The 22899-nt window shown below is 41.8% G+C and overlaps 1 protein-coding gene across 1 annotated transcript; it reads right to left on the bottom strand.

The window, feature by feature from the left end:
• Nucleotides 1–4286: 4286 nt before the first annotated feature.
• SUPV3L1 (Suv3 like RNA helicase) lies at nucleotides 4287–21409 on the bottom strand. Its single transcript, XM_005530513.3, has 15 exons — nucleotides 21154–21409; nucleotides 16760–16837; nucleotides 16419–16526; nucleotides 14735–14849; nucleotides 14006–14174; nucleotides 12469–12580; nucleotides 12115–12192; nucleotides 10963–11054; nucleotides 10437–10617; nucleotides 9918–10011; nucleotides 9042–9261; nucleotides 8577–8657; nucleotides 6900–7076; nucleotides 5192–5340; nucleotides 4287–4833 (listed from the first exon to the last, which is right to left on the bottom strand). Exons 1-15 carry the CDS (start codon nucleotides 21407–21409, stop codon nucleotides 4344–4346), a joined length of 2400 nt encoding a protein of 799 aa, XP_005530570.3. The 3' UTR covers nucleotides 4287–4343.
• Between the last annotated feature and the right edge of the window lie 1490 nt (nucleotides 21410–22899).

Below are 22899 nucleotides of genomic sequence, written 5' to 3'. Positions count from 1 at the left end.
AAGAAAACCCAAGAAGGCATTCCCATGGGGTAATTAGAGGCTCACTCTCAAACTACACCTGCGTACAGTGTGTTTACACCCTGCTCAGCTGAACTGACCACAGTTACTGCAGACAATTGTCACCCTGAATTCTGCAGAACAAGGTAACAATTAAAAATTATTTTGACAGATTAGCAAAACAGCAGGGGGAGAAGAGGAAAGGGGGAGGGGAGTGTCAAGTAATGTGAGGAAACACAAAGAACTGCTGAGTGGTAGAAAACTGTCTAGAGATACAGAGGGATCCAGAGGCAGCTAGCCAGTAGAAAGGATGTCTGGCTACATCAGTTCATAGCCTAGAGTGGACCCAACAATCTCATGCTATTATAAAAAGGAAAAAGTACAACTGATCATGGTGGGCTGTATATACAGTATAGTCCACAGGCACACAAACCAAGACTCAACTCCATACTCAGCACCAGTCTTGGAAAGAGCACTCTTTTCCAAGGCACGTCAAGAAGGCAGGGATCAGAAGGAGTTAGCTCTGCTGAACATCAGGAGCAGCCACAGGTCACATATTTTCAGCTTCTGATCATGCGGAAAGACTGAAAGAGCTGAGGGAGGGGAACTCCCTCTGCAGAGACAAATCACACAGAACCTGTGCTAGGAAAAGTCTTTTTCTTTTTTTCTCCTGCCTTGCATCAGGGATGAGCTCTGGACTCTGGGAGATCCTGCCAGCTCTATTTATTTTCCATTATTCTAGAACAAGAGTAAAGCAGACAGTGGCTGAGCAGTCCATAAATAGGGCTTGTTCTAAAATTAGGCCTTTGATCTTCGAGAGAAAGAGAAAAGAACGAAGAAAATAAGCCACACTACCAGCCAGAAAGCACGGTTCACTTCTCGTCTATTCATCTTTTAATAACTGCTGGCTCGTTAAGTCAGACACTGACTCCCAAAGGGACTGTCTCTCTCCTCATTGTTTACCCATGCCACCCGAGTCACAACCCCTCTGGCCAGCAAAATTGAAAACATCACCTTTCAAGCTCCATCCCACTTTGATCCAGAGCTCATTGTGTCTGTAATACAGTAGATTTATTTTTCATTCTCTCTTTTCTTTCTTTCTCTGACGGACACCACTGGAAAAGGGTCTCAAAGATCTGAATGTTCCCTAAACTGGCAGCAGGCTCTGTGAAATACCTGACGTGTCAGAATCACTGCGTAACTTGTTCTCTCATCCCGGGCGCATCCCAGCTTCCGGCAGGCTGTTGTGCAAGAAAAGACAAGACATTATCTCATTTCCACACAGACAGCAGTTCACTGTACCAAGTGCCCAACACCCAAAAGTGTTACAGCTATTTTGTACATATCCTGGCCAGGAGAGGAGAACCAGCCCAGGCCCAAGTGAACAAATCAGCTCCAACTGCATGCAGCTTGGAAGCTTGAGGAGATGTTTTTCCCTTTTTTTTGAGCTGCAGTCAATAAAAGTTATTCACAAACCTTTCCTCCCCGCTTTGCAAAGGCCAGCAAGACTTTAAAATTGTTATGCCCCCCTCTCTACTTTCTTCTCCTGCAGCTCTGCCTCCAAACCCCATCTCACAATGGAAAATCCTGAAGAGTCTGGTGCTCATCTGCCTCCCGCAGCCTTGCAGTCAAAGGCCTGCTGAGAAAAGGAGCTCAGCTACAGTGGGGAAACTCACAAAAAAGTCAAGTACATCAGCTAAACGTGCCCTTGTTACCTCCAGAAAGAGATACCCCGTAGCAATAAGCATTTTATTGCGAGAAACTCATCTATTTTTGGTGAGGTATAACAGGCAGCAGCAATGCTGGCTGCTACATTTGGTACCCAGGTTAACAAGGAGACAGTGGACAAAGCTACTAGCAATTCATCAGGGGAAATCCTTCTTTTTTATAGTTTATGATTCCAAGACCAATCCCTAGAACACATTCCCCCTTCCCTGCAGTAGCAGCAGGTTCATTCCCCATTATACTCCCGTAAGTTCATCAAAGCTCAGGAGAGAAAGGGGTCCCCATATTCATTCTTCCTGCATATGCCACTCTTAGTGCAACATCAGCGTATAAAGTAAGGCAGAACACCTGAGAGGACTGATGGGAAAAATCAGAAGAGATGGAAATAACACAGACAGAACAGAGCATGCTGGGCTTAAAAGAAAGAAGGATTTTACCAAGCAGTGCTGCTACAATCAGCATTTTGCATCTGAAGGACAGCAAATAAACAATTAATGAATAAACTTCCAAACATCTCTAATTTCAATGCCTGAAATTAAAATGGAAATCTGAACACCTGACACAGTTTTGCAAACGTGGCTCCCAGATCAAGAGTACAGCATTGTTGTTGCTTAAAAATAAAGCTTCAGCACAGCACCACAAGGCAGGTTAAAAATGGGTAGTTGGGGTAACTCTGCACCACACCAGCCCAGATTGTACCACATGGGACCAATCTGGCAGCCATTCTAATGGGAGTCAATGACAGCCACGCCATTAGCTCAGAAGAAAAGAAAACTTTCATAAAGTCAGCCTGGAAACGCCTGAATAAACTTCAGAGCTTCTAAAACAGTTACTATGGAGTCACTATGGAAACAAGCAGTGAGTTAAGCAAAGTGCTAATCTCAGCAAAATACAAAAAAGAATGCTTATAGTCATTTAGCTTCTTTATTGCAAGGCTTGGTGCTGAAACACAAGGCTGGCTTATACCCTGAAGTCCCAGACACTTTTTCCTTGCTCAAAAATATATGCTAGTACTCAGCTTACCGTATGATTAAAGGATAAATTCAACCTAACAGAAGCAAAGTGCAGTATCAATGTGGGTCTCACACAGACTGGGCAGGGAAAACCAGAGTTGCCCATGGTGGACAGCCAGGGTTGGTTTCAAACAGTGGCTTGTGGATCCACCCTGGATCTAGGGAAAGTGCAGTCCCAGGGGTAAGTGGGACAATGCATGTGGTCAAAATGTGCCTGCAGGCTTGAGCAACTCCTGCTTCCCTTCCAGTGAGTGCCAAGGAGGCAACTGATACCACTCCATCACACAGCCCACCTCACACAAGCTGTGTGATAGTAGCTAATGCAACACATTTGTAAGGGTTAATGGAAGCTTGCACCATGCGAGCGGTGCTGCTGTTCAACAGCAGGACTCCAGGAAAGCAAAGCTGAACTACTCATCTGCAAAGCAGAAAATCCACAACACTCACATGGCCACTGCCACACACACAGAGCTGCTTGGTTTTTCTTGGAGCAGGAAAAAAAGATGTGGCTTTTTCCCTAAAACTTTCTCTTCCCACCAGTATTGTACTGAAACCAGCAGGAGATCATGTGGACTAGAAACACACGCACTGCTTGCTTTTCAGTAAACAATGAGGAAAGAATACATGAACTACACTGAAAACAGCTGTAAAAACATTATTCAAACTGCTGCAGATTTCTTTCTGAACAGCAGCATAAAGGAATGATACCAGGAGAAAGGGAAGGGGATTCAGAGCAAACTTTCAGCCTGCAGAGAAACACAGCTGATCACTTCAGGAAGTCAGGCATTTGATAGTCAAACTCCAGCTGGATTTTAAAGGTTTCCCAACATTAACACAAGGAGGACCTGTGCACTTGTACACAGCCAATCCCAGATACATGGCAAGGGCAGCCCAGCAACATGTGCAAGTGCTGAAACCCATTTCTGTAAATACACAGCAGTTTCAGCATCTGATTCTTTCCTCGCTCCAGTATCCATACTGGGAGCTCAAAAGCATACCTTAAAGGTGCTCACATGAAAACCAAATCGCACAGCATCATAATTACCCCTCAGATTCCAGAACTGAAATTCACTCCAAATTCCAAATCCACTCCAAAGCCAGAATTCCACCGCTCCTGATATATTACCACAAATGCTTTTCACCTCCTTCCACATTTTCACGGGACACAATGGTTAGAGGCACATGACTTCTATCACCATTCTGAGCCAATTTTGTTCCAGGCTGTTCATTACCTGTTTGTGGTGTCTCAAACTCTGCCCTTTGAGAAGGGGTGGAATGAGTAGCTAATTCATTACCAGTGGAATATCTGACATTTATTGATGAGAGGATATCTTGCAAGAAGACACCAAGTTCAAATTTTCACACAGCAGTAAATCATACACTTATGCTGAACACCATGATTGAAAGAGTGTACAGCTGAGTGGTAAAAACAAACTTATTGGCCTCTGAGCTTTTAAGAGTTCATTTCTCTGAGTGCTTCACATTACTGGTCACAGGACAAGGGAAAACAACAAGGAGCTGCAGCAGTGTAAACATGAAATGTCAAAGAAGTTATTAAAATAATATTTTATTTTATGAATAAAAACTAAACAGAATTAGGACATGGTTCTATTTTCTCTTTTTCCTCGTTTCCTTTGAACTATGCTGATCATCTCTTTTTGAACCAAAGCCATATCTACCATTCCTGTGCTGATCCTGCCACTCACTCTCCAGCTGTCTCAGCATTTCCTGTGTCAGAAGTCCCTCCCGCAGCAATCTGTTGGCAAGAGATCCACGTCCGTAGCTTTTCAGATCCTCCTGCCTGCTACCAAGCCGAGAGGATCTCAAATTCTTCACTCTTTTCAGTCCTGCAGCTTCCACTGCAATGGACAGTGCCTCTGTGGAGGCTGCACCCTGATGGTCTGAAACCACCCTGGCATCCTTCTGAGTCCTTGACAGAGGAAAGTCTTCTGACACTACTTCAGTTGTGCCAGGAGCAGACTGGGATGCTCGGATCAGCTTCGTGATGTTGCAGACACCAATTTGTATAATGTCATCCAGTTTTTTCTGAATATCCCTGACAAGGACAGCGTCAGGGAACATATCCATGAAGCGGTAACTGGAGAGAGGCAAAAGAACACACAATCAAACCTTCTCATTGGGACAAAAACAGGATATATACTAAATAAAAAGTGTTATTTACATGTTGCATGGGAAGGTGACCATATTTTAATTTGCATTTCAGCTGCACCAGTCCAGGATCACCTCTTTTCTACCTTTCTCTTTCTGTCAGTCACAAACTGCTGTCTGCAGAACTCACTCCCTCAACATTGCATTTGTCAAGGTCCTCTAAAAGGCCAAAGGAGCCCATCCTGCACCACATACATATGGGCTTGAAGACACCGCACTTCTAGGACTGTAAGTCATACATAATAGGGGGAAAAAACCCAACCAATTCTCAAGCTCAAAGACAATACCTTAACCACAGATAGAGGTCAAAAACATCATGCACAGCTTCAAGGTGTACAAGTTCCTTGATGTTTTTTGGAGCAGCCAAGGGCCACTTGGTGTGCCGGCAGAGCCAGTCGAACGTCAGAGGCTCATTTCTACTGAACTGTCGTGCAAACTGAAAAACAAACAGATTCAGCCAGGTCCTCAGTTAGGAGAGAAGAAATCCCCAAAGAGTTAAATTCCCCAGAGTCTGCATACATAGAATACTCCATAAAATACCTGCTTTGTTTTACACAACCCAAATGCCACACATTCTCTTACTTAATTACTCAACACAGGAGTCACCTCTCCTTTCCAGGGCCTCATTAACACAATTTGTCCATGGGCCATGCACAGAGTTAAGCAACAAAAGCACAGAGCTATCCAGAAAAGCATAACACTGCAGGCATTTGGTTTCATCTAGCAAAGCAGATGGACTTTGTGTTTTTTTTAATCCTCCTCCTCCTCCTCTTTGGTTAATTATCTTGTTTCAGGGTTGCCAGCATTTAGAATATTACGTGCATTCCCTGGTTTAGGAAACACACTACCCACAAACCAAACAGATTAATCTGCACTAGAAATCCCCTCTTCTGAAACCCAGACACTTCAGCTCCTCAACTAACAGAAAAACAAGTCAAGTAAGATTTAAATCTAAAATTTTCAAGAGTACTGATGACTTAGAATAACTGTTTCCTATTTAGCTGATACTAAAGTGGGTTTTCTTGGGCAAGGAATGGGGCTTAAATTCACACAAGCATTCACAACAGCTTACCTCCTTCTAACACCACATTGTGCCCCTCTGCACCCTCACTACTTGGAATCCAAAAGCTCAGCATTTTCCTAATGAGGCACTTTTTTCAACTCTTTAATCAGTCATACATTTTTTGAAGATTATTAGGGATTTTTGAAAAGCAGGTTCTAACATTTGTGACCTGAGGGCACCACATCAGTTTCATTTTTATAGTATTTCATTGTAAAAGTTGAATGCAGTCTTTAAAAAGGGAACAAGGGCAATACTGTCTAACAAAGTAACAGTCTCAAGTGACATTATTATTAAACCTGAAAAATCAGCTGACTACAAATTCCTCAAGATAATCACTCTGGGGGCCCAGCAAAAAAACAATTCATCCAGGCCTGAAACGTAAAGTGACGTAATTCTGAGAGCAACTTACTGCTCTGTGTTTTCTGAGGTTTAAATTCTATGCAACTGTATTATAGCATCAGCAATCACCCTTAATCCCACATTCTCTTCTTCTGTTGACAAGCTATCAGCTCAAAGGAACTTGGTTTTTAATGACTGCTTTTAGGAACACTGCAGTGCAAAGCTTAACAGTGCACAAGAGACCGGGGAACACAACTCTGATCTCCCCCAGTTCAGAGCTGACATACAAGGAGAAGCAGCAGGATTTTCAGAGGCAAACAGCAGAGAAGCTATCCAAACTTTAATTTACATCATGAGAACAAGTTCTCAGAAGTTAAAAGCTTTGGTCTATAAAAATGGTGAAGAATTCAATTAGGAAAAAATACATGTCCAGCTATTTTATGTATCTTATACTACCTGTGAGCACTTTTAAGAATGCTCTCAAATGATTTGATGGCAAAACCCACACAAACACATCACCTAAATCCAGTCTCAGTGCACCAAGACCTACTTGGTCCATTATAAACACCGCATTTTTTGAGGGAATAACTGACCTTCAACAAAGTGGTACACACAAAAGGCTCTTTTCTGTTCAAGGGTGCAGTGCAGAAGACGTATCGTGATCGCAGATTTAGGGGAATGTGCTGAATCATATCTGCTAGAAATTTAAAGTCATCAATATTGCAGACAAAGTACATCCCATCGACCTGTGAGAGGCTCACAAAAATATCCTATGAAAATGAAACCAAATATAAGAATGTTATTAGAGGAGAGGGATGTTAAACTTTGTCTTACCAAACAAAAAAATTATTTAGAGTTTGACAGACTAGCTATACTTAAAGAACAATTAAAAACCATTTGATTTGACCACAGTAATAAAAAAGTGGGCAGGAGAGTTCCCCCTGTTCTTTTAGCAGAATTTGCATTAAATTCTCCAACACAGGATCAGAGAAGAGACATAACACACCATACTTCATTTAAACACTTTCAGTCAGTCTCCTAAATAACAAAGTTCTGGAAGGGTATGTTTTAGTTACAAAGAACACCATCACAAGGAACCAGCTAACCACTATGTTTAGAAATAAAATTCTCCAGGTTTGTCACTTAGCATGACCCAAAAAGCTAACTTTACAGCATACAATTCAATAATTGAGGCATTTTTAGCTCAGTGTCAGGATCAGATCTATTTTAGGACTAATAAAAACCACAGGCTAAATACAGTATTCCAAAAAAGGAGTTCAAAGAAAACATGAGATACTCAAGGTTTGGAGAAATGGAAGATGCAGTGCACCCTGCAGGAGAAATTTTATGGGCCCCCAAAATTATTTCTCTAATGTAAACTTTTGAAATCTTTTTTAAAAGCATCTTTAAAGAAACACTGAGCTTTTTAATTAAGTATGTGACTGAATATCTGAGAGATCAAAATCAACACAAGCTTTTTATCTTAATACTACTATGCTAGCCCAGAAATTGCTTATTTAAAAATTTTAAACATGTGTTGTTACCCTACCAGTCTTCCAGGAAGTCTCCAGGTATAACCTTTTATTTCAAGGTTAGAAATACACATTTTGCTACATAACAGCAGATCAGCAGGAACAATAATGCACATTTAAAACCATGAAAGCTGCCAAGGATTTACCAGTTTACTAAAAGCTGTGATAACGTTTTTTTTCAGTACAGTATTGGAATATTAATTTATACTTTATAATGTTTAGGTACATCCAAAAGAACTAGTATCTATCTAAAGAGGAGATCAAATTGATCCCACAAAATCAGTTTTCTAGAAGTTACAAACACACTGTTTTACCACAAAATCCACAGAAACAGGAAAAAAAAAATCAGGTAGCTTTCAGATATGTGGAAATCTGACATGACCAGTTTCCCAGGAATTTTCAAAAAATTTATCTAAATTTAGATCTCTAATACCTTCAGCCTCAGACCAAAATGTCTACATTTAAAAATCAGAAAAGCTGGAATGAAAAAGCTGCTGCACAGTTTTAAACACGTGTAAAAATTACTGACACGTTCCAACAGCTTTCAAATTTACTGTAGCACAGAAAAGTTAAACATCCTAAACCTATCTGCAGACACTTGTGTGGAAGAGAGAAGAATCCAATTGATAAAAATGCAGGGCTGTCAGTAAGGTCTCCCAAGGGCAGGTTTGTACAAAGCAGTGACTATTAGTGATACTTCATTTTTAAAGCAGAAGCTAATATTTTGATCATTCTTACAATTAAGTTGGATAGAGTGGCATCAGGAAGATGATAAGCGAACATTTCTATCTGCTCAGGAGTAGGATGTAGGCCAGCTGCCTAAATGGAAAATAAACAGAAAACCTTCCATTAATTCTCAGTATTGTTTTGGAGTTGATGCACCAGAAACAACATGTTGAAAGACAAAATACAAGTAACTAAAGCATCCTGAAGACTCCAGTTTATTTAGCATACTTAGCTGAAACTTAAGAACTTTTGTGCTAGAGCTTTTAATTCTGAAAAGAGCAGATTCAACATAAAAGCAACACTGCAAGTCTCCAAATGGGATGTATATCCCATTTGAGATATCCAAAGCCACTCTGGCACAACACAACCCATTTCTATTTACTAAATTGCAAACAGGCAGAAGGAAAAATAATTTAGGATCAGAATATCATAAGCCAGCCCTGAATAAACTGTATAAACTGGTAGTGAGGCTCTCACCTTGACAGGGGGCACAGCCTCACTCAGAATTTCCTTCAGCTGCACGAGGTCCTCGCGATGCATTGTGGTGACTTCTCCCTGTTTGAAGGAGGAGCCGAAACGCCCAGCCCTGCCCGCGATCTGCAGAGCCTGGGAGGTGGTAATGGTGTCTATTTCCTTCTCTCCCTTCTCATTGACAGTTGGCTTTACTATGGAGTTAAAAATTATTCTTCTTATACACCTGAAATATTTAAACAAAAACAAAGATGAATCCTTTTTTTGCAAATTACCACCAATATGAAGAATTAAAGCATCTGCTTTTTTATCAGCTTTTTCTCCTCTATAAATTAGGATATCAGAGATATTATTTATGGACACAGCACATTCTAAAGAGCAGGAGAAGGCTACTGAGTAGTTGCAGGAGAATCATCATCCCTGTACACATCAATCATGCCCTAATGGCCTCCCAAATCCATTCACCACCACCTGCCTCAGTAGTTTGTAGCGATGTGACTGCACGTCCTTCACCAATAAAATACATCTCACACTGGGCTGAACTTGCTCTGTTCTTCAGAAATGCAAGAGAATGATAACTCTGACAACCTAGAACATTTGATTCCAGTTGATCCAGCAGGTCCTGTCATCCACAGCCAACTATCACACTGAATTAGACCAAGGGAAGCATTTAGTTCTTGGAACCAGTTTTAAAATTGAAGCTTAGTTCTGCCTAACCAAATTGATCACTACTTGAAAATTGAAATGTACGTACTGTGTTTTCTAGACACAGCGGACAATTAGATTAATTAACCAGACTGGGGAGATAAAAAGCAAGGAAATTAATGTGGCAATCACACCCAAAGGAAAACAGAAGTACCATAACCTGCTTCAAGTACTCACAGATTGAGTCCCATTCCAATTGCATCTGTAGCAACTAAAATTTTGCATGGATCATCAGGATCATTGAATTTCTTTGCCTGTTCAAGCTTTGTTCCTAAAACAGAATGACAGAACACTTCACATAGCAAACTTCATACAAAGTAAAGACAATGCATCACTAAGTCCAATGTCATTATAATAGGCTGAGGAAAAAAATAAATAAATTGGTATTTGATTGCTATTTGGCTGCAGATGGGGGCAGGAGGGATTTAAATCATTCCCAGAGCTGTGGATAGACCTCATTTAATTATATCTATCTGAAGATCAAAATTAAGTACATAATAAAGGTCTAATCCCACGATTAAAACACCAGCCAATGAAAGCTGATTACTTTCTCTATATAGAGAAGCAAAATTAGGAAACTTGCATTGCTTTATTTTAAAATAAAAAAAGCAGCACATGGGGGTTTTCTCCTAAGAAAAGCAGCAAGAAACAGAACATTCCCTTAACAATAAAAGCAAAAAAACAAGAGTGCTTTACCTGGTGGCAGACTGCCATATATGACAGCACATTCTAATCCTCTGGCTTCAATCTGTCGGCTGACAGAGTAAATGTCATTCTTACTGAAACAGACAATGCAGTCCCCAGGACGGAGGTTATCCAAGGACTCTAAGGCATAATCCAGCACAGTCAGAGGAGTCAGTCTCTTGTAGTTTCGGACCTAGAATTAAAATTGTCAAAGATTTTAAACTCAAATTCCATCATATTGAGACTAACTATCAACACATCCTGTAAAGTCAGCAAACTCGAGAGGACCGTGCCCTCCTGGAACATTGGAACTGTAGAAATCCATAAACACCTGTACCAGCTGCAGGATCCCCTGAAGGGAATTCATCAAACCACTTATCTTCTTTCAGAAAAACAGTACCACTATTTAAAAAGAGGAAGAAAAAGCTTTGCAACATCTTTGCTTTACAGAAATTGAGCAGTGATATCCCCCAAAAGGACCCCACATTTCTTTCCCTTGAACCTGATGTTCTGTTCATAGCTTCTCAGAATTACTTACTTCAACTTCCTCCCCTGTAGTGTACATGAGCTCTGTCACCAAGTCAATAGCAGCAGGTTCTCCACAAACGTGGATTTCTTCTGCACAGAGGCCTGAACAAGGTCGAGCGAAATAAAAAGCAGAATGTTACTTATTTATATACAACAGTGACTTTAGCTGGCTCTTAAGGTATCCAAAAATTGTATTTTGGCTGTTAAACACAAAGAAGATTGCATTTCACCTCCTTCAACAACCCAAACCTGCACCTGAAGCCTCTCCTACATACACTATTTTCCTATAGATGCTCTTGATCTCTTACCAGCAGCTGATATTGACAATTTATTAGTGTGATAATCAGAGCAGCCAATAGCTCACTGTACCCTTTCAGCCAAAATAAGAGGTACTCTCAGCCACAAACAGAGCAAAGGTTTAAGTTTGTTTTATTTACTACCCATGTTTTGCCAACTCCCAAATCAAACTGAGGAGCTTTGTTTTCTGCATGAATTCACCTCACAGTCAGAACAGAAAAGGGGAAAACAGCAAGTACAGCAAGTGTGACAAATTTGCTGAACTTAGAATCAAAGGCAACAAAAGGGAGGGTCAAGAGGGAATCAGATTCCAAATTTCTGTTCTAAATACGAGGAAATACGTTTCAAAAATTCCTTTAGAAAAATTCTAAAATTATCAAAATAAGCATTCTTCTAAGAAGATAATAGATAGATGCAGCTCTATAAATGAGCCATTTGAAATCAACACTATAAAATATTTAAAGTTATCATTATTTAGCAGAATCTCTACAAAAGTAGTCTCTTGAAAACTGGTGTTTTAATTGAATGGAAAAGTGTAACTCTTGGAAACAGCCAATGTAAAAGGACAGCACAATGTAGTAAAGACTCCCTGTTATCCAAGGAAGGAAAAACAAAAGAGGCATCTGAACAAAATTTTAAAAACCTGTTTGTTAAGTAAAACACAACAGGTAGACATGTCCTGTCCACCTGACATGCAGACAAATCCTTCGAGGCAGAGTATCTCTCTAACTTGCTGTGAGGAGACATTAAGAGAACATACTTTTATTTTGCATCACATATTATAACCACTAATGACTATACTGATTGCTAAGCTTGAATTTCATGTGCCATTAAGCTAATTCATTGCCAACATAAACATGCTTACCTAGAAGGGCTCTTGTCCAAGCCCAGCCTCTGGCAGGATCTCTGATCATCTGAATTTCATCAATCACAGCAACTTCATCTTAAAACAAAAGAAACATATAATGTACCAAGGAAGAGCATCTAGAACAGCAGTACAAAACATGAAGGAAAACTGAAGGAACTCATGGGCTTCCTAAAAAAGGTTGCTGAAACAAAACTAATCCTCTATCACCAAAAAGCTATTCTGAGATGATCCTGGTTTCTTGAACTGCTCTATCATAGTTTAAGAATTGTTCAAGTAAGAGTGAAAAAGAAGAGCTCCAAGCAGTAACACACGAAAGGATACCACAGGATAAAAACAATTATGTGTACTTACAAGGTGTGTTGGTGCTGCACATTTCAATGGTACAAGCAACATGAGGAGCCTGTCTGGCATCTTCATTGGCAAACACACGCTCTTCTCCTGTCACCAGGTCACATGGCACATTCTAAAGGCATTCAGAAATCTCAGGTTAAGTTTCTTGAACACAAAAGAATCCCCTTTCCAAAAAGAACAAAACCAGCTTCTTACAGTAGTTTCTAGCACAGTATGATAGAAGCTATCAGGAAATAACTACTCAGCCTTGAGAGACTTGTGTCTTGTATTTAAGTCCTATCAGAGTGGAGGTTCAATGAAGAGGTGGTATCTGTAATTAGATGCCTTCCCCTACTCATGCAGGAGGTTACATCTTCCCCATAGCATTTCAGAGCTGTCACATCTGCCGCAAAAGAAGCGTTAGAAGAGTGCAAGGGACTCATAAAGCAAGGCCCAGCAGTGAAGGAGCCCTGCAAGCTCCAGTCCAATCCAGCTCCTTTGGCAATTGCCCTGCCTCACCTGCTGCCTTGTACTCACACAGCAAGAGCTCATGAGGATCAGCTGAGAGAGACAGCTGAGGCCACCACCCTGCCAGCCCTACACTCCTTGGTGCTGATGGCTGCTCCATCCATACCTACAGCCACCTGCAGAGCCCTGCTGGAAACCCTAGGGCCTAAAAATGATCCAGGAGCCAAGAACTGAAAAGTTCTCACAGACATTAAACACATGGAAGGAAAGTTCAGTAACCACTAGCAAGGAACATCACTGCGTGGTGATCACAGCCACTCTGTAAATACATGGGGTACATTACAGCTATCTCCTAGGACAAGCCAATCTTTCTGATGTGTTGCTGGGACAGACTGGTAACAGGAGTTACAAATTCTACATCAAAAAATGAGAAATCTCAACATCACTACTGTACACACACACTGAGCTGTGTTAACATGTGATATGGGGCTTTAGTGCTTCAGAACTGGTCTAGCTCTCTGCAGCTGGAAACACACTGGTGAGGAGCCTCCAAAAATATACCAGAAGCAATATAAAACACTAATGAGAATTTCCTCTAGGGACGTGAAATACAGCTCTTCAACTCAACACATCTGAATCTGTGGAATTTTTCAAGGTGAAGTGAAATATATTTGTAGAGTGAAGCAGAAGGTTGAGGGGAGTTAAGCAAGGGTAATTCTTTGTGTACAAGCTGTAACAAAGGTCATGGGCAAAAGAAGGCATGGTCCCTATGCTGAAAAATCTAATAGTAGAACTTGGCTAACCCAGGGAGCAACAAATTCCAGAACAACAGAGGCAGGTTACAGGAATGATTGCATAGCAAGTGCTCTGGGGACAGCCCAGTTCCACTTGGGGAAATGGTGTTCCATTCTGCTCCTAAAGCAGAAATGCACAACTGATTTCCCATGAGTTGTCACCACTGCAAAGCAAAGGCACCTGCTCAAGCACAGGGCTCCAGGGACCTCCTGGGGTGACTACAGAACTTTACAGACATGCATTCATGAGACTGTTCCAGTACTAAGGATGTTGGTAAGTAATATGACATACTGACAGCATCATTACTCTTTTGGAAGATCTCATGAGCCAGAAGTTTTAGTGGACCGCAGTATACTCCAGATTTGGCTGACAAAAATCTCTGGATAGCATGGTAAGTTTTTCCACTGTTTGTAGGACCAGCATGGAATATTATCTTTCTCTGAATAGCCCTTGCATCTGGATACCTAAAGCAAAGACAAAAAAAAAAGCAGATCTGTTGAACATTTATCTGGATGCTGATTCAGGAGAAACTGGAAATTAGCTTAAGCATTTATCCATTAATAATTTTAATGTGTATTGAAAGCAGAACTACCAAGTTACTAGAGACAGTATAAAGAGGTTACTGTGTCTTGCACATTAATCTTCTAAGTTATACAATGCTTTCAAAGATTCTGAGTGAAATTCATACATTGTGTTCAAAGTAATTCTCATTATTCCTGCAATCCTCTCCTTAAGCTTATCAATATTTTAATGTTTTGATGTGCTACCTCCCAAACAAATTGTTAGAAAACATCTTCCTGGAAAAGCCACACCAACTCAGTGACTTTCATAGCTGATATAATCTTATTTTATTTTTAATTCATTGTGATGCATCTTGCAAAAAATACAAGAATTCCTGACACAAATGACTGTAAAAACAGAGAAGCAGAACTGAAAATGTAGCATAATTACACTGAAGTCCACAGACTGTGAGATTCTGTGACACTAAGGAAAGAAAACAGTGCAGCCCCTTCAGCACACTGACCAGTTGGGCGGCAGCCTCAGGTCGCTGATCTTGCGCAGATCATCCATGCAGTCCAGCATTGGAAAGATCTGCTTTGCGTGCCTCAGGAAAAATGGAAACAGATCATCCACGTGACCTAGAAGAACAAATCCTTTTCAGAAAGCTTGTGTGCCTGTCTGAGCGTCTACCTTCATAATAAACTTAGAAAACAATTTTCTATTACTTCCACTTTGCATTTATGTAATCCTTTCAACTTCTGGCTCTCTACAAAGTTCAATAATTATCTCAGTGGCAAAAAGGAAAACTAACACAAGTGCATGTGGATGGAAAACAGATGCAGTAATATGAAAAATGCATCTCATTTCAATATATTCACTCTGCTCAGCCTACTCACCTACAGAACTTCTAAGTAAAAATGAGAAACTGTGGAAAAGCTGGATGAGAAATAACTTTTCTGTCCTAGGGAAAGGGAAGGATCTTTTAAAGTGCTTTTATGAATAAACAGGGAAAAACAGATTTGCAGCTTCTTTAAGCTACCGAGACTTAGGATACTGGTTCCAAATTCTAAGTTTCCAATCCCTAGTAGAGAAAACAAAAATATTAAAATCAACTCAGAAGAGAAACCCAGGTTCATTCTTCTGAATGTTTGTAGAGGAGACGTGGGCCTTAAAGGTCTCATTTCAGGTCACGCTCCTACTGTCCAGCTCTCATAGAATTTCAAAGAACGATCCTGATCTAAAACACCACTATTATCAAACATACAAAATAAGAAAAAGCAGTAGTTTGGGGTTTGTTGGAATGTTTTTGTTTTGTTGGGGGGTTGGGGGGATGTTTGATTTTGGGGGAGGTTAACTTATGAATTATTATTCAATGAATAAAAATTATTGTGGAAATTTTAAAAAACCTGTAATATATTTAATTATCATCTTTGGACAAGCAAAACTCAAAAAATTTCAGTATTTCTGTATATGAGTTAATATACCATAATGCTCATATATAACCAAATAAAGAGTGGAAATGAGAAAATCCTGTGGAACATTTTAGGCACAAGAAATAAAACGAGACAATTTCCTAAGGTGGCAAACATTTAAAATCTACACATTTACATTTTAAGACAAAACTAACATCCACAGCAACCTTTAAAATCCCATCATTAAAAAACACACTGTGCAGCTCAAACCCTGGAGAAAGCTGATTCTGCTGCTCCCAGCTGGCATCACCTCTCAGTGAAGTGCTGTTAATGGCCACACAGGATGCACTAAGCAGGCAAACACACCCCTGGGAGTGCCACAGGCAAACACAGCACTGTCAGAAAGCTGCCCCTGAAGCCACCAGCCGGGAGAAAGCTCTCCAAGTGCCCCCTAGTGACTACTGGATTTTTAAGAGAAGAATAAACACAACAGCACCGTTTTCATTTCAGCCCTGAACAGATGCTGTTCAACAACAGGCTGCTTCTTGCTAACACCTCCACGTCTTTAATTTCCACTTCAGAAGAAGTGGAACTTCTTTAGTTTAGGAAGTGGAACTTTTCTTCAGTTCCTTTAAGAGCTGAACATTCCCCAGGATGGGCACAAAGTTTCTGATATGGAAGTAGGGATTTTTAATCTCTCTGACAGCATAGTAGGGGGTCCACAGGTATGTAAGTAAACAGGGAAAAAACAAGTAAAAGTGCACATTTTATTTTACACACACTCCAGATACTTGCCTGCACCACAGCATATATCATTGAGAATAATATGCAAATCAGCACTCACAGAACTGGATTCCATGATATACTTCCTAAAGCTTATAAATGCTTGGTGAAAGAGGCGAGCTGCAAAAAAAACAAACAAAAAAGAGAACAAAATTAATGTGGCCAGGATCAGCAAAGTCTATTTGTAAACTCGCAATGAAACACAAAACAGCTCATTTAAAACTTAGACCTTAATGTAAGCTATTGAAAGTAAATATAAAGGTTATTTGAATTAAGTGGCAGAGACAACATAAAGAAGCAGTTGAATTCAAACAGATTTCACATTAAAATATTATAAACTTAAAACATCTTACCATCTAGTCCATTTTCTGCTCCGAGTCTTTGAATTTCTTTTCTTTTGTAGAACTTGTTTAAGTTTTTTAGGACTTCACCTGTAGAAAAAGAATATTTTTTTTTCAGCTTCCTCAAAATTAAGTAACATTCTCCTGGCCCAAAGATTCTGGCTTTAGTCTCCTTAGTCTGAAGACAGGAAATCTTTCCATGCTGAATAGACTCAAATGGACCCTCCCTAAATCAAATAAAATCAATGAGTGAGATTGGGACTCTCAGGGAAAAAGACTGCCATCAATTTGGTGCCAGCATCTCCCCTGGTACTTGACAGGAAACCATAAAGATGGGAATGTGCAGTTACCAAGTCATGGAACAAACTAATTAATGTTTTGGGGTGGGTTTTTGTTTGCTTTTTATCAGCACCTATCATGAGGTTTTAATATGGAAAGCAAATCTGCCTGAACTACTTGGTGACAGCTTTGAATCAACATCCTGAGGCACGTTCTTCCCTCCACACTGCTTCCAAGACAGACTCTTCAGAAAGATCAGGTAAACAAGACACAGAATTCTTTCTTTCCTCAGGTTAAATAAAAAGAAGGAAGAAAAAGAACAGAGTTTCTTCATACATATCACAAATTACTCAGCTTTCTTTGAACAAAATATCTTATAAACTTATTAATAAATTCTTTCCCTCCCCTAAAGGCAAGTTCAGTGTTGCAACAAAATTGTATTTACTCAAGTACATGCTGATTTTAGTTCATTAAATGTTAGCTACATGACAGAGCAAAAAGATTTGTCCCCTTCCCATCTACAGTAGATCAGAAATTAATGAAAAAAAATCTAGCAAATTTCATTAACACCTACTCATGAACTTACATTATTCTTAAAACTCAAGCCTGTGAACCCTGCATTCTAAGAGTGATAAATGTAGCACACCCCCAGTGCCAGCACAAGTCACTGGATACAACACTGTCAAGTTCTGCTCTCTGCAATTCACTCAGGACATGAAAAGCTTCCCATGAGATCAACCTTAAACTATTGAAAGTTTGCCTCTCTAAAAAGTTGTAACAGACAGTTCACTTGGCACAATGAAAATCACCAGCTGACAATATGGCAAATTAATATGGCAAATTTAAATGCACATCCCATACCCCGTGCACAGCTACAGGAGTCCCTCAACGGATTATTAACTCATGCTCTGAAATGTTCCCAAAGGCAACAAAGAAGCAAGGGAACCAGCAGGATTACACTTCCTAGGAAGGCATCCACACTCACGTTTAAGGGCCCCGAAATCAAAGACAGACTGGAAAACAGCGCAGTATAAGCAAGCACAGGGCTCAGTGCTCCTGAGAGAGCCCCTAAGAAGCTCTAGCAATTAACACATCATCAGCCACACAGCTACATTCACAGCCCATTGGCCTCACTACAAGATTAAAAGGTCAATGCCAGAACGAGTTTCTATCCAAGGCAACATGACATTGGGACCATGCCACCTCACAAGCAAGGTCACGATCCTTCCCGAGCACAAACACTTGTCCTAACAATAAGGTAAATCAAAACAAAACAAAGCCGGCATTGCAGCCCCTGAGAGTTTATCCAACTGCACATACACACTCAAGACATCTGTGTCCTCTTTCAATCGCCACCCTTTTTACCATTCACTCCCGTTTTGGGATTTCCCTGTGTTGACCGTTCTCTCGTTCTAGAACTGTTTTAGCTCTCCCTCCTCAATTACTATGAGTTCTCAGCAGCATTTTTAAGATCCTCTGTAAAAAGGCTGCCCAACTGCAGTAAAGCTCAGAAATCCTGCAGTTAGTTTCCAATGTATCCGATTCATTTAGATATTTCAACCCTGTTTGCAGGAAGACTTTTGAGGCATTTCCCTGTATCTCTGATGACAACACTCCACTGCAGTCAGGCTGTATCCTACCATGGGACAGCTGAACTGTTTTATTTTAGAATTCCTCCCCAACTATTAGACTCCCATTGTCCAGTCCAAGCAATTTGTGCATCTAACAAGCCCTGTGTTCAGGCATCTCCTGTTCCTGCCAATACCTGGTCTTTCCTGACTTGCACTTCCCACAAGAAAAGCACAGCCCCATGGTCAGACATTCAGTGGCAACTGATACAGAAGATAACACACACACCAAAATTGAAAGCATTCATCAGCACTCACAGGGACACACCTCCTATGAAGTCGTGAAAAACAGAAGCAGTGAATTAATTCCAGGTCTGCTATAAAGTTTTTACAAAAGTGGTTTTACAAAAGTAAGCTTCTAAAAAGACCTTTAGTCTTCCTAACACTGTTTGACTAGTGTGAAAACTATAATCGCTCTCACTTGAGCAAGTAACAAGCTAACAAGATGATTCCCACTGGAATTATGCTAACAAAGTTTTCTCACAAGCTGTAACCAGAAAGCTCATAAATACACATCTTTCTTTACTGAATCTAGTTCAGTATTTGCACCACACAGGTCACCTGGCTGCTATTCCTTGCCAGTCTCACATGGAAGAACACCAGGCTGTCAAAAGCAGTTAATTTTCACCTGTGAGAGCATACATAATTTTAGCCAATCTGTTCTCTCGCAACAACTTAGCAAAGACCAAACAGAATCTATACTTATTTTCCCAGAGCATTTTAGTTGTTAATTTTGAAGAAATCCAACATAACTGCTCCTCTAATAACTGAGACAACAGGTAATGTACAAGTAAGAAGCCATCACTCATCTTTGTTGGCACCTGAGGAATGCACTATTCATATAAAGACAAGTCTGACAACACAGATTTTTGCATTACAGCTGCTCAGCATTCTTCATCCTTGACTAGATTTTTTTAGCTTTCAAGGCCAGATTCTTTTCTCCACAGTTCTGAACAATTAAGATCATTTTCCCATGCTCCTATACTCTGCAGTTAAGATAGATGTCACCAGAACGCTTAATTACATGACGATATAAAAAAGATTTCTATTTGCACCCTTAATGCTTTTGGATCAGCAAACCTCAAAAGAATCAAGAACTTGTCTCTCATTTACCAAATCTTTAAAGATCATGGAGTCCTAAGAAAACAGAATTGTCTGGGTTGGAAGGGATTTTAAACACCATCTCACTCCAATCCCCTGCCAGGGGCAGGGACACCTTCCACTATATCTTTGGCTGCTCCAAACCCCATCCAACCTGGCCTTGGACACTTCCAGAGATGGTGCAGCTACAGCTTCTCTGGGCAAACTGTGCCATTGCCTCACCAACCTCACAGGGAATAATTTTTTCCTAATACCCAATCTAAACCTACTCTCTGTCCATTTGAAGCCATTCCCGCTTGTCCTATCCCTTCACCCGCTTTTTTATCTAGGCACATTCATACACAGACAATCTCTTCTTCCTGTAACACCAATATTTGAGGAAACTGTGCCTTTTAAGTTGAGATATAGTTATGGTTCTGGAATGCACAAGATTGTAGTTTGGCTGTAGGACCTGCCCCAAGCCAAGCACCTTTACCCTAACCTCTCGCCAAAACAAAAGAAGGGAGGAAGCAGGCCAGCCGTGTTTCCTCCACACAGGGCACAGCTACTAGCCCTAGTCAATCACAGAATAGTCGGAGCTGGAAGGCACCCACACGGATCATGCCCTGCACAGCACAGCCCCCCAAATCCCAACCACATGCAGGTGTCATCTCACCCGACTGCCTTTATCCGACTTCACCTTCACGGACACAATTAGCTACACTGGTCAGACACCCTGCAGGGAAGCACCCCCTGCTCTTAAGGGGAAGGGTCTTTCTGATCCCAGGAGAGCAGCAGGATCCAGTTCCCTCAGCCCTCAGGAGGGCTGCAGAACAAATTAAACTGGAGAAGACCTCTACGATCATCGAGTCCAACCTATGACCGAACACCACCTCGTGTGCCAGAGCAGAGCACTAAGCACCACACGCAGTCTGTCCTGAAACACCTCCAGAGACGGTGACTCCACCACCTCGCTGGGTAGCCCCTTTCAATGTTTAAGCACTGTTGATGTGAAATTTCTCCCGAAGTCCAACCTAAACCTCCTCTGGCACAGCTTGAGGTCGTTTCCTCTTGTCCCGCTGCATTCCCTAGGAGCAGAGCCCGACCCCCATCTGGCTGCCAGGGAGCTGGAGAGACAGAGAAGGTGTTCTTTGAACCTCCTCTCCCCCTGGCCGAGCCCCATCACCTCCCCCAATCGCTCCTCGTCAGACTTTTGCTCCAGCCCCTTCCCCAGCTCCGTTGCCCTTCTCTGGACTAGCTCGAGCTCCTCAACGTCCTTCCTGAAGCGAGCGCCCCAGAGCGCACCAGGTGTGGCCTCACCAGCCCGCCTCCAGGGCTGGCGGGCAGAGGGCGGACGAGGCCCCACGGTCGGTGCCCGGGGACCGCCCCCCGTCCCCTCACGGTCCCGCCCGCACTCACCCTTATCGAGGGGCCGCGTAAGCTCGGCGCCTACATCTTCTTCGGCCGCGCCGCCGAGGCCGGGCTTCAGCGGCACGGGCACGAAGAGCGAGGTGTCGGGGGCGCGGGAAGCTCCGCCGTCCCCGGAGGAGGCCGACGATGAGAACGATCCTGAGGAGGCGGCGGGGCGCGCGCGGGGAGGCCCGCCGCCATGCCGGAGCGCGAGCCCCGCGGGCGCCGGGAGCCGCCGCAGCAGCGGCCACGCGCAGCGACTCATCCGCGGACAAGGGCGACGGCGCGCGGCCGGCGCGTCATCGCCGCGCGCCCGCCCCGCCCACCCGCGCGTGCGCAGCACCGCCCGCACAGCTCCCCCCCCCGCCCCCCCCAGCCAGGGCGGGCCCCCTCAGGGAGAGCAGCGCCCCTCACACACAGACGAGTCGGGTTTAGTGAGAATACAGCTGGTTTAATAATTCAAATAGCAGCTTAGGATGTTTTTCCCCCCGCTCGTTATACATGGTTGCACAATCTGAGGCTGGTTAAGTACAATCAAGTTATTCAAAATCATCGTTCCCAGGTTTACGACATGCAAGTGACCATGAAAATATTTGGCTTTTTTTTTTTTTTTTTAACTTTATTCTTTTAAGTTTCTGAACAGGCACTTACATGAGGGAGTTGGATTTGCTCTCAGCCGAAGATATCCGCGTTAGGAGTATCCTAGCATAAAGTACACAGCGTCTTTGCTTTATCAAAGTGCCGCAGTAATAAAACAGTTCTTACAGAAATGTAATTTGATTATTTACTTACTCATAAAGTAAGGTTACCAATGACACTTGCACCGGAGTTGAGAAGCCTTGGTTTAAAAGCCAAGTGAACTAGAAGTGCAAGCTGCCTTCCTCACAGCAGGCTTCGATTTGTGCCCAAGCCACAGGTCTGGTAACAGACCCCACGCTCTGTGGTGAACAGATGAACACTAACTCCTTTAAGCTACTTCTTCAAACACTAAATGCCTACGAGATGATGATAAAGACAAACAATCTGCCGTGCCAGACAAGCTTTTAAGTTTTAAGACTTGCCTGGCTTGAAATATCTTTGCAGAAGACCACAAAAAGCTTGTTTGCCCTCTAACAGGCTCAGAAAGATGTCCTTTGAGGACATTTTGCCTCTCCTGTCAGGACAGAGACTGACTGTGAAGACAGTGGAATCAATGAAGCCAGGAAGAAACACAGTTTCACATATTTGCAAAATAATCAATGTTACCAGCATTTACTTCATCAATAAGATAACTATGTTCAAATACTTTACCCGCTCACCACCCTAAGGTGAACTCATGACATCCCTACAGTCACTAATTACTGGCTAATGAGCCCCTAAAAGTTAGGAGTGACTCGTGTGAAAGGCTTAGAGAAGTTTGAGAGAGAACTGGGGAAGAGAGGGCAAAGATGTTTCCCAATATTCTTTGTTACTGACAGATGCAAAGCCTTTTAGAACCACTGGTGAGGTGTCTGAAGGCTCCAATCATAGTGCATGTACATGCAGCTTCAGTTAAACCCTGTCTAACACAGTAATCAGGAGATTTTAGGACAAATGCACCATAAACTTTGATTTTTAGTGTGATTTAGTCAATTGTGTCTTAATGCAGTTTCAAAACAAAACAAAGCAAATAAGCAACATTGGAAACAAACATGCAATAAACAACATGAGAGACGGGAAATGCTTCAGTCTACACTGTAGAGATGAGCAGCAAAAATCAAATATACCAGCCTACCA

The sequence above is a fragment of the Pseudopodoces humilis genome, chromosome 9, assembly GCF_049639895.1.
Source record: "Pseudopodoces humilis isolate 2021_Gansu_Grassland_sample_001 chromosome 9, ASM4963989v1, whole genome shotgun sequence".
Classification (NCBI taxonomy): Eukaryota; Metazoa; Chordata; class Aves; order Passeriformes; family Paridae; genus Pseudopodoces; species Pseudopodoces humilis.
The sequence above is the reverse complement of the archived record's forward strand: the minus strand, read 5'-3'. Positions and strand labels throughout refer to the sequence as shown.

Excerpts from the sequence above, each read along its gene's own strand:
- SUPV3L1 (XM_005530513.3), bottom strand. The coding sequence starts at position 21,409 with ATGAGTCGCTGCGCGTGGCCGCTGCTGCGGCGGCTCCCGGCGCCCGCG. Across the intron at positions 16,527-16,759 it reads AGCAGAAAATGGACTAGATG|CTCGCCTCTTTCACCAAGCA; the intron begins GTAAGATGTTTT and ends TTTTTTTTGCAG. Across the intron at positions 12,193-12,468 it reads GTGCAGCACCAACACACCTT|ATGAAGTTGCTGTGATTGAT; the intron begins GTAAGTACACAT and ends TTTTGTTTTAAG.